This window comes from Euleptes europaea, chromosome 18, assembly GCF_029931775.1.
Source record: "Euleptes europaea isolate rEulEur1 chromosome 18, rEulEur1.hap1, whole genome shotgun sequence".
Lineage (NCBI taxonomy): Eukaryota > Metazoa > Chordata > Lepidosauria > Squamata > Sphaerodactylidae > Euleptes > Euleptes europaea.
The window spans coordinates 21,213,724-21,229,160 of NC_079329.1; the positions used below are offsets into that span (position 1 = coordinate 21,213,724).

Below are 15,437 nucleotides of genomic sequence, written 5' to 3' on the forward strand. Positions count from 1 at the left end.
GGAAATCTGCAAACAAAACAAATTGTCTATAGACACAAGTAGCAAAGAATCCTGCACAGATCTTCACATTCAGAATTTCCCCAGTCAGGGCTCCAAATATGTTTTTGCAGCCTCAAGGGTGAAATATTTCCAACCAAGGCAAAGATAGGTGTGTTTCAGGCTAGAAAAAAATCCTAAATTTTGGGAGGGTGGTGCTGGGCTATGCCACAGAGGAAAAGGAGTAGGCCAAGGGAAGGAAAGTTCTGTTATTGAGAGATCATAAATTGAGTCGATTGGAGAGAAAATAGGGAGAATTGGAGAAACTGGTCATCCTTTATGATTTATCAACCAACCTGCCCCTAGGGATGAAGAGCTGTTACACCTATTACTTAAGGGGACTCCACATATTAAATCTGGCTAACACCCAAAGAAACAGAGCAGGGGAACATTACACAAGACTTCCTCTTTAATTTTGCTGCTACAGATTATTACAGCCACCCATTCAGAATTATAATCCATACAGTGCATTCCTGAGGAGACTTGCTTCAGTCTAAGCCCATCCATTTCAGTGGTCTTAGACTGGAGTAACTCTCCTTAGGAATGCACCGATAGTGTATTTTCTTTTTGAAAGGAGAGGTCCAGCTTTCAAAACTGAGGGGTGCGGGAGGTGGGTGGGAAGCAGAATCAAATGTCACTTGACCCAAAGACGGAAACGCATGCATTAAAGGAGGAGGACTCCACTTTACCCAAAGACTGGAAGACATGCATTGAAGGGGGAGGACTCTACCTTACGAGGGAACCCTTTGACAAGCATGGGCGGACCCTTCACACGTCAAAGGGAGCTGTGCTGCTGAAAAGGCCCTCCTATCCCAGCACAGGCGCTGCACCCAATTGCCCCCCCCCCCAATACGATTATTCAGCCCAGCAGGAGAAGCGAGAGCACAACCACGCAGCTTTTTGCAGCATGGGAAGCTACAAGGAGCGGTGTTGCCCCTTTAGTCGTCCCCGGCCGGAAGTAGCCCTTGTTTCTCTCCGCAGACCAAAACCATCACCCGCGTCACGCCTTTATGAGGACCGACCCAACGCCTGGGTGCAATTGAAATGCTCCCAGATGGGATTTAAAATAATAATAATTTAAAAAAAAAAGACTCCTCGACCCGAATTCCACGTGCAGGGAAAGCATAGATAAGAGGGGGGGGAAGTCACACCCTGGACTTCCGGTGGACGATTGGGTGCAGCGCCGCGCCGCTCTAGGCTCTAGCCGCTTTATGGTGAAGCCCTTCCTTACTGTGCGCTGCAAATAGCGTGGGGGGGGGGATCTTTTTCCAGACTAATGGCCATTTATTCATGGAAGGTTTGCATTGGATTTGCCACTCTTTAGATGCACTTTCCCCCCATCCATATTCTCAAAACTCAACAATAAGCCGCCATGCAGAGCTTTGAGAATCCAGATGGGGAAAATGTGCATCTAGAGAGTGACAAATCCAATGAATAAAAATGGCCATTTATTCATGGCAGGTTTTGCCTTGGATTTGCCACTCTTTAGATGCACTTTCCCCCCATCCGTATTCTCAAAACTCAGCAATAAGCCGCCGTGTAGAGTTTTGAGAATCCAGATGGGGAAAAGGTGCATCTAGAGAGTGACAAATCCAATGAATAAAAATGGCCATTTATTCATGGCAGGTTTTGCCTTGGATTTGCCACTCTTTAGATGCACTTTTCCCCCATCCATATTCTCAAAACTCAACAATAAGCCGCCATGCAGAGCTTTGAGAATCCAGATGGGGAAAATGTGCATCTAGAGAGTGACAAATCCAATGAATAAAAATGGCCATTTATTCATGGCAGGTTTTGCCTTGGATTTGCCACCCTTTAGATGCACTTTCCCCCCATCCGTATCCTCAAAACTCAACAATAAGCCGCCGTGCAGAATTTTGAGAATTCAGATGGGGAAAAGGTGACAAATCCAATGCAAAACCTTCCTTGAATAAATGGGATAAATCCAGCTCTGGTGTGTGGCTTTTTGTAGAGGGGGGATGGAAAGGGGCTTGGTTTATGGCTCCAGCCTGTTACAACTATGCTTCTTCCTTTAGGACGGTTGCCTCTGTATAGTAATTCTCCACCCTCATCTCTCCCCTGGACACTGCAGACTCTTCTGCATGCCACGCCTCATTCCATCAGGCCTGCTATTCACATTTGCACACTTTCCTTTTTATCCCTTAGAAGTTGCTTGATCCATTGATCTTGAGCAGCATAGATCTAGTGTTGGAGGGATATAAGGACTGAAACAAATCTTGCCACTGACAATGTAGCCTTGGGGTCCCTGTCGCTTAGTAGAAAAGGCATTATGTCAGTCACAGAGGCATTGGGGTTTGTATGTTAAAAGGGGGGAAATGTAGTGCGATCGAAGTTCCTCGTAAAAGCGGCATTCCAAAAGGGCATGGGCTAATGAGTCAATAGAGCCAGAAGAGCAAGGGCAGATCCTGTCTGAGTATGGTATATTCAGATTTCTGCCCATACTGTTAACGTTTACATACTAATGCTTGTCTGCATTCACTCTCCTCTACTTAAAGACAGATGGATTCACAATCTAGCTGTCTCTGAAGAAGTGAGCTGTGGCTCACGAAAGCTCATCCCCTGCCAGAAAATATTCTTGTACTGGAGAGAGAAATCATGGATGTATATGAGGATGGCCAAACTAACTGAATCCCTACATGGAAAAGATATGGAAGAATTTAAAAAAACTTGGGCAAAGGCCGTCACATATTGGGATAAACTGGCAAAAATGGATTTTACTATTTTAATTAGTGAGTTATAGAAACTAGTTTTAATATTTTTATATTTTACTGTTAATAGATATTTTTAAAACTGTTAAGACACTTCTTCAGAAGTCGGGTGATGGGTCACTTTTTTAAGGTGGGTGGAGGGCGAAGGGGTATCTTTTTGGTTTTTATAATTTTATAACTACGAATGTATTAATAAGTATATATAGATACTCTTGTATTTTCTTTTGTTAACTTTTTTATTATATATTATTTTTATCGTATTTTTTGTTTTTGTTTTATGTGTTATCTTATAAAAATTAATAAAAATTTATAAAAATATATATTCTTGTTAGTCTTTAAGGTGCTACTGGACTCTTGCCCTTTTCTACTCTGTATAGTACTTTCGGAAAGTGTTCGGTTGCTGTCCGCGAGCTCTGCTGAATGGTTCCGGGCAGTTTTCGTTCCCAGTGCTTTACCGATGAATTCTGGAGGAAGCGGGATTGTCAAGGGAAGAGAACCAGCGCCCCGCCCCTCCTGAATGCAGACCGGGAAGGATCTGCTCAGGAGTGCTGTCGTCGAACCGAATTTACTTTTATTGCAAAAAAGAGAAGCGGCAGAGAAGTTTCAAATGTGTGTTGTGTTAAGTGCCGTCAAGCCTCCTCCGACTCATGGCAACCCTATGAATGAAAGTCCTCCAAAATGTCCTGTCTTTGACAGCCTTGCTCAGATCTTGCAAATTGAGGGCTGTGGCTTCCTTTATTGAGTCAGCCCATCTCTTGTTGGGTCTTCCTCTTTTCCTGCTGCCCTCAACTTTTCCTAGCATGACTGTCTTTTCCAGTGACTCTTGTCGTCTCATGACGTGACCAAAATACAATAGCCGTAGTTTAGTCATTTTAGCTTCTAGGGTCAGTTCAGGCTTGATTTGATCTATAACCCACTGATTTGTAGTCATTACTTTTGTTTTCTTGATGTTCAGCTGTAGTCCTGCTTTGGCACTTTCTCTTTTAACTTTCATCAGTAGTCGTTTCAAATCTTCACTATTTTCTGCCAATAATGTAGTGTCATCGGCATATCTCAAATTAACACTAAATGTCTGTTTCCTCAAGGATTATCAGAGTGTAAAAGCAGGCTCCATATGGCAAAATAAATTGGTTAACCAGAAATTATTTAAGTATTTAGGGAGGGACACCTTGAAAGGAATCCATTAGAATGCTACAGAAGTATGTCAAAAATAGGGTTACCAACCTCCAGGTACTAGCTGGTAGGGTTGCCGGGTCCCTCTTTGCCACCAGCAGGAGATTTTTGGGAACGGAGCCTGAGGAGGGCAGGGTTTGGGGAGGGGAGGGACTTCAATGCCATAGAGTCCAATGGCCAAAGCAGCCATTTTCTCCAGGTGAACTAATCTCTATCGGCAGGAGATCACTTGTAATAGCAGATCTTCTGCTATTACCTGGAGGTTGGCAACCCTACTAGCTGAAGATCTCCTGCTATTACAACTGATATCCAGCCGATAGAGATCAGTCCACCTGGAGATAATGGCTACTTTGGCAATTGGACTCTATGGCATTGAAGTCCCTCCCCTCCCCAAACCCTGCCCTCTTCAGGCTCCACCCCAAAAACCTCCTGCCGGTGGCAAAGAGGGACCTGGCAACCCTAGTCAGAAACCATTTCAAGTAATTTCTAGAGTAAGCATGCCTCTATTTCCAACAAAGCAGGGTCTACAAGCATGCAATGTAATAGCCCAGCCCTTTATTGGCTACTAATATTTAAACCCCACTTTATCTCATGGAATTTGCTGTAAGTAGCAACCACCAGGGCTACAGCCTACATTGCAGTCCTAAACAGTTATGTCTAGGGTTGTTGGGGCACTCCTGGAGATTTGGGAGGTGGAGCCTGGGGAGGACAGAGACCTCAGTGGGGTACAGTGCCATAGTCCACCCTCCAAAGCATGCATTTTATCCAGGGTAACTGATGTCTGTAGTCTGGAGATGAGCTGTAATTCCAGGGGGGTCCCAGGTCCTACCTGGAGGCTAGCATCCCGAGTTATTTCCTTCTAAGCCTATTGAAGTCAAAAGGAGTAACTATTTAAGAGTGATCTCTAAATGGTTTTAGACTGGAGCAACTCTCCTTAGGAATCCTTGATTTTAAAAGACAGGAACAGTTTTCTATTTTGTAGCATTGTAGGGATGAGAGAAGTTAATTCCTTTTCCAAACCATTATTCTAGATGCAGGAGCCGATGAAGATTTCCAGGAGATCTTAAGGAATGTAGTTTTCTCTTCCTTGTCATTAACCCTTTCTGGGCCCAGCATTAGGATGGGAAGGCTAGAATGGTTTATTTTTAAACTTGGGGAAGTTCACTGTGATGATCCTTGAACTCTTGTCCAAAAACATTAGAGACTATTAGAACATTTGTATTAATACTTTATTAGAGTTTTATCAATAAAGTTAAATCAATCTATGACAAAATCATCAAAACATTCAAAAACAGCAGGACACTTTTGTTCTGTTATTGGCTATAATCTTTAAAAAACTCTTATGATTTCAAAATATTTTTTCAGCAGCATGAGAAAAAGTAGTATTTCTTAAGCAAGCAAAACTGGGATTTTTTTTGGGGGGGGGTGTAGAATCTTTTCTTACATGTTTTGATTTGTAAATGGAGGGAGAGCATAGCAGGTAGCACACAAGACAAGATTCCATTTTGTCCCTGAAAAAGATCCAGCACGTCTTGCTTAAGAAATATTATTGTATCTCAGACGGAGTTTTCCTTTCCATAATCCATTTATTCATATCCATAGGGGACTTTGCCTTCCAGTGCATAAGATAAAACTTTTTTCTATTAACAGTTCAATCCTATGGACAGTTAAAACCTTCTAAGTCCACTGACTCAGCACTGGACTGTGTTTATGAACCAGAAATCACAACCCTTGTTGAAACTAATCAATCGGATACTGGCCCGAGTTGCTATCTTATTGCCTTATCTTAAAAAGACACTTCAAGATGAGTGTCATTGAGCATGTGCAGAGCCCTCTCTCATCTGGTTAAATTGTTAAAGTAAGCCATGTCGAAATCCCAGCACACCGTGAAATTCACTGGACTACCTTGGGCTGTTCAACCTAGCCTTCCTCACAGGGTTGTTGTGAGGAGGGGAAAGCAATGTAGGTTGCCCTGAGCTCCTCTGAGGGTAAAAATGTACATAAGTACATAAATCTGAACAGCCATGTTCTTAATCATGCACAAAGTGTTGTTCTTTTGTGATGGAAATGCTCCCTGATTCGCCTGGAAGAATGCATAAAACAGGGAGGTCATAACTTCAGTGTTCATAGAATCATAGAGTTGGAAGGGGCCCTACAGGCCATCTAGTCCAACCCCCTGCTCAATGTAGGATCAGCCTAGAATATCCCTGACAAGTATTTGTCCAGCCTCTGCTTAAAGACTGCCAGTGAGGGGGAGCTCGCCACTCCCCTAGGTAGCTGCTTCCACTGTCGAATGTTGCATGGTCCTTTGCTAAAACACACACACGCACACACACAAGAAACCCCTTGGTCCATTGATATGTTTTAACTTTACAAAGTAAGAGGCTACATTCTGGATCTCTTAACAATTAAAGCATTCCTTTAGCCTCTCCTTTATGACCCTGAGCATACCCTTTGGCTTAACAGCATTGGACGAATCATGCAGGATCACAGTGGTGTCTATTTAGTCCAGCTCTTGGCTAGAACCCCAGCCCCCAAAAGGCAGTAGAGGTCCACCGGCAAGTGACCTGTGGTATACTAGCTGGCACATACCATGTTCGGCTTTCTGCCTGTTCTTGCTCTGGAGTAAGCACATTGCTCTGTCAATCAGCTTGCCTGCTTAGCACAGCGGTGATCCTTTGGCTGCTGCATTAGCTGAGAAGCAGCCAGGAATGAGGTCACTCAGTTGGGGGAACGGTAGAAAGCACAGGCTGTCTACCCAAAGAGACAGGGGACCTGAATCTACTCTTGTTCATGTCTATTACCCAAAGACAGATTTTGTGAAATACAGTAAGTTTAGTTAAAGGAACCATCCACTTGTCAATTCATGTACAAAACACAATTATCATTAATATTACTGTCCCCCTATTTTTATTTTTGAATTTCTGGCATATAAAGTTCTTTATTGTTCTCACTAGAATGCCAGCGTGGTATAGTGGTTAAGGTGTCAGACTAGGATCTGAGAAACCCAGGTTCGATTCTCCACTCTGCCATGGAAAGTAGCTGGGAGAGCTTGCCTTGAAAACCCTATGGGGTCGCCATAAGTCAGCTGTGATTCATTCTCACAGCAATCTTGCGAGGTAGATTGCACATATTCCCATTGCAGAAACAGAAACAACAGCTTAGGGAGTTCATTGCCGAGTCGAAAGCAACATTCTCTCCATGGGCTCCAGGAGAAGTCCTCCCTTCATCTCAAGCACAAGAAACCCAGAATGATCTAATAGCAGCAAGATTTCTGGGTTCACGTAATGGTCCCCATTCCTTTTTTAGGTTTCTAATATGCAGACAGGTTTTTGTGTAGAAGGCATGAGGACTCTGGGCTGTATCTTGCGCAAGTGTTGACAAGATTAAGATTTCTTGGGGCATCGGGTTTCCATATCTCCTGTCACAAGGTCTGGGGTGGCCTGTGTCCAATTTCCCCAGGTTCATGACAAGACCCATCTGGATTCTGAGGATGACAGGTGACCTAAGGACCCTACCCTCTAAAAATGAAGAATGGTTCTTCTTGTGGTCGCATAGACGATCAGTCTGTAAGGGAAAAGACCAACGTGTGAATTTGGGGTTGTGGTTGCAGACTCTGCCACAAGAGGGCACCCCGCCTTAAGTTACTAACTAAGTTGTGTGTACCTAATGGAGAAGGAAATGAAATAGAGGTCTTTTATGCAGGGACGTTTCCCTGCTAGGGTTGCCAGGTGCCTCTTCACCATCAGCGGGAGGTTTTTGGGGCAGAGCCTGAGGAGGGCGGGGTTTGGGGAGGGACTTCAATGCCATAGAGTCCAATTGCCAAAGCGGCACTTTTCTCCAGGTGGACTGATCTCTATCGGCTGGAGATCAGTTGTAATAGCAGGAGATCTCCAGCTAGTACCTGGAGGTTGGCTACCCTAGCTGGCAGCTTGGGGAATGCTAGTGGGGGAAATGCACCCAGGCTAGCTGGCCTACGGTGTCAAAAGGCCTTGGGCTGGCCCTGGGAAGAGCCATACGCTTTGTAAATATAGTACCCACACCCGAATTTTGTGCACACATTGTCAGCTGGGGAGGGGCCGTGGCTCAGTGGTAGAGCATCTGCTTGGCATGCAGAAGGTCCCAGGTTCAATCCCCGGCATCTCCAGTTAAAGGGACTAGGCAAGGAGGTGATGTGAAAGACCTCTCTGCCTGAGACCCCGGAGAGCCGCTGCCAGTAGACAATACTGACTGATGGACCAAGGCTCTGAATCAGTATAAGGCAGCTTCGTGTGTTCATGTGCATCCCTGATTTTTCCCTCCTGACATGCCACTGGAGGGCTTTGTGTATGAGTGACTCGAGGATCTCTGGGATCTTTGGCAACTCACCTTTTTTCCGTGCTGGAGGAGCCTTCCTCCCTTTCGCAATATCACTCTGAGCCAAGACATCAACCATCCAGGCTAGGGCGGTGGTGCAATATTCCATCTAGGGTACACGGTGGAGAAAGATGTGAGGAGGAGTTGCTGTCTCTGGGAGGTTGGGACCTACTGTGAGAATTATGTTCTCATGTCCTCAACATATGTGTGTGCCTCCCCCCTCCCAATTCCCTACCTATTCCCTTCCATGTGGTGGAAAGTACCGTCAAGTCACACCTGAACTATAGTTACCCCGTAGGGATTTCAAGGCAAGAGTTGTTCAGAGGTTGTTGCTTGCCATTGCCTGCCTCTGCATGGGTGGTGAGAGTTCGAAAAGAACTATGACTGGCCCAAAGGCAACCAGCAGGACTCATGTGGAGGAAATGAAATGAGGAAATGAAACTGGTTCATCCAGATTAGACTCCACTGCTCTTAACCATTTCACCATTCTGGCTCTTCCATGTGTGTGTGTGTTAAATGCCGTCAAGTCGCTTCCGACTCATGGCGACCCTATGAATGAAAGTCCTCCAAAATGTCCTGTCTTTCACAGCCTTGCTCAGATCTTGCAAATTGAAGGCTGTGGCTTCCTTTATTGAGTTCATCCATCTCTTGTTGGGTCTTCCTCTTTTCCTGCTGCCCTCAACTTTTCCTAGCATGACTGTCTTTTCCAGTGACTCTTGTCGTCTCATGACGTGACCAAAATACGATAGCCTCAGTTTAATCATTTAAGCTTCTAGGGACAGTTCAGGCTTGATTTGATCTATAACCCACTGATTTGTTTTTTTGGCAGTCCATGGAATCGGTAACACTCTCCTCCAACACCACATTTCAAAGCTATGGCTCTTCCATAGCTCCTAATTAATTTAGCTGCAGCACTTCCCAGCTGCTGCCCTTTGGAATCCTGCCAATGCCTACCATTTCTTCCCTGCTCCACCTCAAATGGCCCCATACTGTACTTCATACCTCTGTCTCCAGGGTCCGCAGGCGACGCTCTGACTCCTTGATCTCCGAAAGCTGCTTCAGAACCTGATCAACTCTGCAGGGTTAGAAGCGTGAGGCCATTAAAAGAGGGATATTGTCGGGCGACCCCTTTCCCTGCCGCCCCGGAAGCCACCCACCCTCCCTGCCTACACGGTAATCCTCTCATGAACAATCTTAGCAGTTCTGTCCACACACCACATTTAAATATTGGGCTTTCTTAGTGTGATTCCCCTTCCCTTGGTGGATGGCCAGAGATGTAGCCTGAGCATGTCTCCCCACAAAAAAGTGCTGGATCCTATTGGTCGAGCAGATGTTTGAGGTTCAGCATGTGAATCCCCCTACCCCCCCACCCTTGTTATTACCCATTTATGTCCATTTTTATCCCCTCCCCTTTCCCCAAGAAGCACAAAAGAGTGAACATGACTTTTGACCTCCCTCTGAGCTAGGTAGAGGGAAGGCAGCATGGTATAGCCTGATCTAGTCAGATCTTGGAAGCCAAGGAGGGTCAGTGCTTGGAAGGGAGACCATCAAGAAACACTCTGCAGAGGAAGGCAATGGCAAACCACCTCTGCTTAATCACTTGCCTTGAAAGCCCCTTGCTGGGGTCGCCATAAGTCGGCTACGACTTGACGGCACTTTACACGCACACATGAGATAGGTACAGCTGAGAAAGACAGACAGAGGCTGACTCAAGAGTATTCCGTGAGCTCTATGGTGAAATGGGCAACCTGGGTTTCCCCAGCTCCTAGTCCTACATGCTAACTACTAGACATCACTGGCTGTCTATTTGATCTATTAGATTGTAAGCAAAATTTGTCTCATTTTAACCTTTGTACAGTGCTTCATTTTAAAACATGACATGATCAATGATTGATGAAATTGTTTGCCCATTCCCTGGAACCTCCAGCACAACTGGGGTGTTTTACTTAGAATCATGGAATCACAGAGTTGGAAGGGGCCATACAGGCCATCTAGTCCCACCCCCTGCTTAATGCAGGATCAGCCTCGGACATCCTCATTTTCTCCAGCTTCTAATGGAGTGACCCGTCTGCTCTCTACAGCCTAGTCGCATTCCTTAAACTGCACCCCATCCGACAGAAATGTCTTCACACATTACAGAGTATCCAAGTTGGGTATGGGGTCCCCATCTTGTGTCAGTCATGGGCTGCAGGTTCTCCTCAATTCCCATGCATGCAGTGCTCAGTTCAGATCTGGACCATGCATGGGCTTCACCCCTCCTCCATGTGTGCCAGCGTGGTGTAGTGGTTAAGAACGGTGGTTTGGAGAGGTGGGCTCTGATCTGGAGAACCAGGTTTGATTCCCCATTTCTCCACATGAGTGGCGGACGCTAATCTGGTGAACTAGATTTGTTTCCCCACTCCTACACTTGAAGCCAGCTGGATGACCTTGGGCTAGTCACAGCTCTCTTCAGTCTGTCTCAGCCCCAACTACCTCACAGGTTGTCTGTTGTGGGGAGGGGAAGGGAAGGCGATTGTAAGTTGATTTGATTCTTCCTTAAGTGGTAGAGAAAGTCAGCATATAATAACCAATTCTTCTTCTTCTCTCTCGCCCACACCAACTTGAAGCATGTTTTTTCAGGAAACCTACATGTTCCCTGGGTTTCTCCAAGCCTCTCTCCCATTCCAGCCTCCATCAAATTCTTTCCCCCAGCCTGGCTGTCTAGCTTCCTTTTCAGTCGCTGCCATTTTGGAAGAAGCTCTTAGAAGATAAGAATAGACAACAGTCCTCCAATGGCGTGGGGAACTGGATGTACAGCTTCCTCCCAAATACTGCAGCTTCCACCTATACACCGGTCCTCTCTCCCAACCTGCCCTCCCCTTGACATTGCTCCCTTCCATTCCCCGATGCTCACTTCTGGGAGGTTCGCCTGAGCCGTTCTGTATCAGAATCCCGTGTCTGCCGTTTCTGAGCCACTAAATAATTTTCCTTCTGCACTGACTCCCATGTAAGTAGCCGTCCATCCTGGGTCTCAGAAAGTACCAGAACTGTCAAAACAACAACAACAACCAGAATTGCATGCAGTTTTGGAAGAAGCATAATGTAGGCCACAAGTCAGAAGAATCTGAATCAGGAACAATGCTATTTAATATTCATAAACGACCTTCAGTTTGGAGGGATGTAGCCATGTTTACCAATGATTCCAAATTATTTAAGCTGGTAAAAACCCAAGGAAATTGTGAAGCTCCAAGAGGCATATTTATTTATTTAGACCTCTCTATTTTTTCTCACCTGATCTTGAGACAATAACTGGTCATTCGTTGACTTAACTCAGAACATGGGGTGGGATCCAACCAGCTTTTTGGACTGTGGAAAAGGGCTGTGTTGGGTATCATGGTACCTGCCTGAACAAAAGTCATGTGGGACGGGATCTGGAGGAGGGAGAAGAACTAAGTGAAAATACTGGCTGGATCCTACCCATAAGGTAGCAAAATAAGAGCTATCCTGCTGGTTTAGATAAGTGGTTCATCTAGTCTAGCATCCTGTGTCACATAGGACAGACAGATGCATGGGAGGCTTACCAGCAGGGCACAACAGCCAAAGCCTCCCTCATTGTTGCCCTCCTGCAACTGGTATTCAGAGGTCCCCCCAAAGCTTGCAAGTCATCCCACCCCGATTCTACTCTATGCTGACGATGCAGTTCTCCTGTCCCGCACAAGAATTGGTTTGAAAAGATCTTTGCAAACTTTTTCTGAGTACTGCTCTAGGGAAGGTCTTAAAATAAACCATCATAAATCTAAGATTATGATCTTCACTAAGAGGAGAAAAATGCCTCTTTTTCGCTGGGTATTAGATGGCTTTGAGGTTGACCAAGTCAAGGAGTTTGTTTACCTTGGCATTCTGTTTTCCCATAACCTCAATTGGAATGCCCATCAAAAAGCAGTGTCCAACAAAATTAAACCTGGGGTTGGTGCTATTGTCAATTTTTTTCACACCAAAGGTGGCAAATATATTCTAGGGGCTATTCAGGTTTTTAACCTGAAAATTACCCCAATTATCCTCTTTGGTGTTGCCATCTGGATTACAGTCATCAATGAATCTATAGATCGTCCACTGCTTCAGTTCTTACTGAATTACCAAATTGCCCCTCGATGTGTTGCTGGCGTTACTCTTCGTTCCGAGTTTGGCCAAATGTCACTTGAAGCTAGGGCGTGGTTGGCTGCCTTTAAACTACATCTTAAACTGTGCTTTAGCACTGAGGGGTTCCTAGCTTCTCTGAAGCATGACCCTTTTAAATCCTCATGGCAAAAAATCCAAGATGAGAAACTGGCGTTGTTGGGCTTCTCGCAGGATATGTTATCAGATCTTGGGAAAACTGAAGCTTTTGCCAAAATTAAAAAGCACATTAAAGAGCTCGATTGTAACAGCACTACTTTTTGTGCTCGACGCGTCTGTTCATCCCAGTTCTTCGGAATACCCCCTCCACGTGGTCTGCCTGCCTATACATATTATCTAACAACTCCTCGTCTCTGTAGAGCTTTTTGCTTGGCTAGATTGAATGCAATCCTTCTATGGTAATGCATGGCAGAATTCTGAATATACCATACTCAGACAGGATCTGCCCTTGCTCTTCTGGCTCTATTGACTCATTAGCCCAGGCCCTTTTGGAATGCCGCTTTTGCGAGGAACTTCGATCGCACTATATTTCCCCCCTTTTAATATACAAATCCAATGCCTCTGTGACTGACATAATGCCTTTTTTACTAAGTGATAGGGACCCCAAGGCTACATTGTCAGTGGCAAGATTTGTTTCAGTCCATATATCCCTCCAACACTAGATATATGCTGCTCAAGATCAATTGATCAAGGAGCTTCTAAGGGATAAAAGGAAAGGAAAGGTATTCAGAGGTATATTGCCTCTGAACATGGCAGTTCCATTTAGTTGTTGTGGCTAATAGCCAATGGTGGCCTTATCTTCTGCAACTGGTATTCAGGGTCTGATTCAGTAGAAGGCAGCTTCATGTGCTAAAATTTAACAGTAAAGTTGTGGGGACAAACAGGGCCTTTGTTGAATGGGACTTCCTTTATTTCCAAGTCAATGTAATGAGAGGGCTTTGCCTGTGGAGACGACTGCTGGATTGGTATACGGAAGTCAGCACTATATTATGCGCTGTGCAGAACCTCTGCTTCAATCCTGCTTGCATGAAGCTCATTGCAGGAAAGAACAGCCGCTGCCGCCGCTATAATTCCCTCCTCCATCATCCCCACCTTTCCCAAACGGCACTCACGGAAGTGGCGCCCCTTTGCCGACGGCACCTTGCAGATATGGTACTTGATGAAAAGATGCAGGTGGCTGAGGAGGATGAAGGGCGGGGCCAGCGCAGGGCGGCTGTGATACTCCAGGATCAGGTTATAGCGCTGGGATTTCCAGTAGATGTCGCTGTTGCCTTGAACTTTGGCGAACGTGTAACTGTGTTGGGTGGGAGATAGAAACCCCCTTAGACAATTAGAAGCAGTTTCCACACCGTTCTGGCTTTTCTCTCTTGCCACCCTGCTTCCTGCAGAGGTGTGCCAAAAGCTATGCTTCCTCATAGCAGCCTTCCTTCACTTTTTCTCCATTTCCCCCCTGCCCACACCCCCCCCCCCTTAGTTTGTATCTTGGGCTTTCCCTTACATACTTGACAATTCCATCACAGAAGAAGAAGAAGAGTTGGTTTTTATATGCTGACTTTCTCTACCACTTAAGGGAGATTCAAACCAGCCTACAATCACCTTCCCGTCCCCTCCCCACAACAGACACCCTGTGAGGTAGGTGGGGCTGAGAGAGCTCTTAATAGAACTGTGACTTGCCCAAGGTCACCCAGCTGGCTTCGTGTGTAGGAGAGGGGAAACAAATCCAGTTCACCGGATTAGCCTCCGCCACTCATGTGGAGGAGTGGGGAATCAAACCCGGTTCTCCAGATCAGAGCCCACCACTCCAATCCACCGCTCTTAACCACTACACCACAGCTGAGAGCGCATCTCTGAATACTCCCAACATTCCCCAGCTGTTCACATTGCAAAGGGCGATCAATTGTGGCAGACAAGTTGAACTCCACAGATTCTATCAGCTTTTCCACTCAATTCCCCTTCTTGATGCAGCCCCTATCCCATGTAGAAGAAGAAGAGTTGGTTTTTTATGCTGACTTTCTCTACCTTTTAAGGAGAATCAAACTGGCTTACTATCTCCTTCCCTTCCTCTCCCCACAGCAGACACCCTGTGAGGTAGGTGGGGCTGAGAAAGCTCAAAGAGAACTGTGACTAGCCCAAGGTCACCCAGCAGGCTTCAGGTGTAGGAGTGGGGAAACCAATCCAGTTCACCAGATTATTGTCTGCCGCTCATGTGGAGGAGCGGGGAATCAAACCCTGTTCTCCAGATCAGAGTCCACCGCTCTTAACCACTACACCACGCTGGCATAGCTTTTCTCTGTGATCAAAAGAGGGCTTTGCCTCCCTCTTCTGCCACTGGAAAAACTGGTGAGCTCCAGGCCTAACAGCGCTGCATCTGTGCATGCCTCCCTCTTAAATTCCTCCAACATCCACTTTTTACACATGCTTGAGCCCAGGGGTTTTTGCACACTCAGAGGGCCAAAACACACCTCATACTGAAGATCTGTGACTGGATCAACCATTCAGAAGTAATCAGAGAGTGTGTATTTGTGTGTATGAGAAAGGTTGCAGTTTAGGGCTGAAGACCTTGGAAAGGTGTATGTGTTAACCAGGCATGCTATTGAAGTGCCCACAATGAAGTGCCCCAAATAAAGGTATTTTACCTGTGGCACTATAGACTGCCCCTGTGTACATAAACAGGTGCAGGAATCCTCCCTTTTAGACGTGACACCCATGTACATAAATGTGTGTCAAACCGCCCCCCTCTCTCCCTCTCTTTCCTCTTGCTTTCTATTGATATAGTCTGCATAAAAGCACAAACATTCCTCAGTTGCAACGTTGCTAAACAGTGCCGGCTTTCCTGTGCTTCACTAGCTTGTTATCTTGGTAACGGGAACTGCACATCTCAGCTAAAGAACTGCTTTGTACTGGCTTTACAGAGACCGTTTGTTAAGAATGACAGCATGAGAAAAACAGAACAGTATCATTATTGAAGGAATTGAAGAGAAAGTGTAT

The 15,437-nt window shown here is 45.6% G+C and overlaps 1 protein-coding gene across 1 annotated transcript in view; it reads right to left on the bottom strand.

Annotated features, from left to right (window-relative positions):
- Nucleotides 1–974: 974 nt before the first annotated feature.
- The window catches only part of TRPM4 (transient receptor potential cation channel subfamily M member 4), a 47,664-nt gene continuing 33,201 nt past the window's right edge, over nt 975–15,437 (bottom strand). The window contains exons 21-25 of the mRNA XM_056864607.1: nt 13,562–13,743; nt 11,188–11,320; nt 9,297–9,369; nt 8,307–8,403; nt 975–1,042 (exon numbers count right to left, since the gene is read on the bottom strand). Coding sequence (XP_056720585.1) covers nt 975–1,042; nt 8,307–8,403; nt 9,297–9,369; nt 11,188–11,320; nt 13,562–13,743 — 553 coding nt within the window. The remainder of the gene's footprint in view (nt 1,043–8,306; nt 8,404–9,296; nt 9,370–11,187; nt 11,321–13,561; nt 13,744–15,437) is intronic.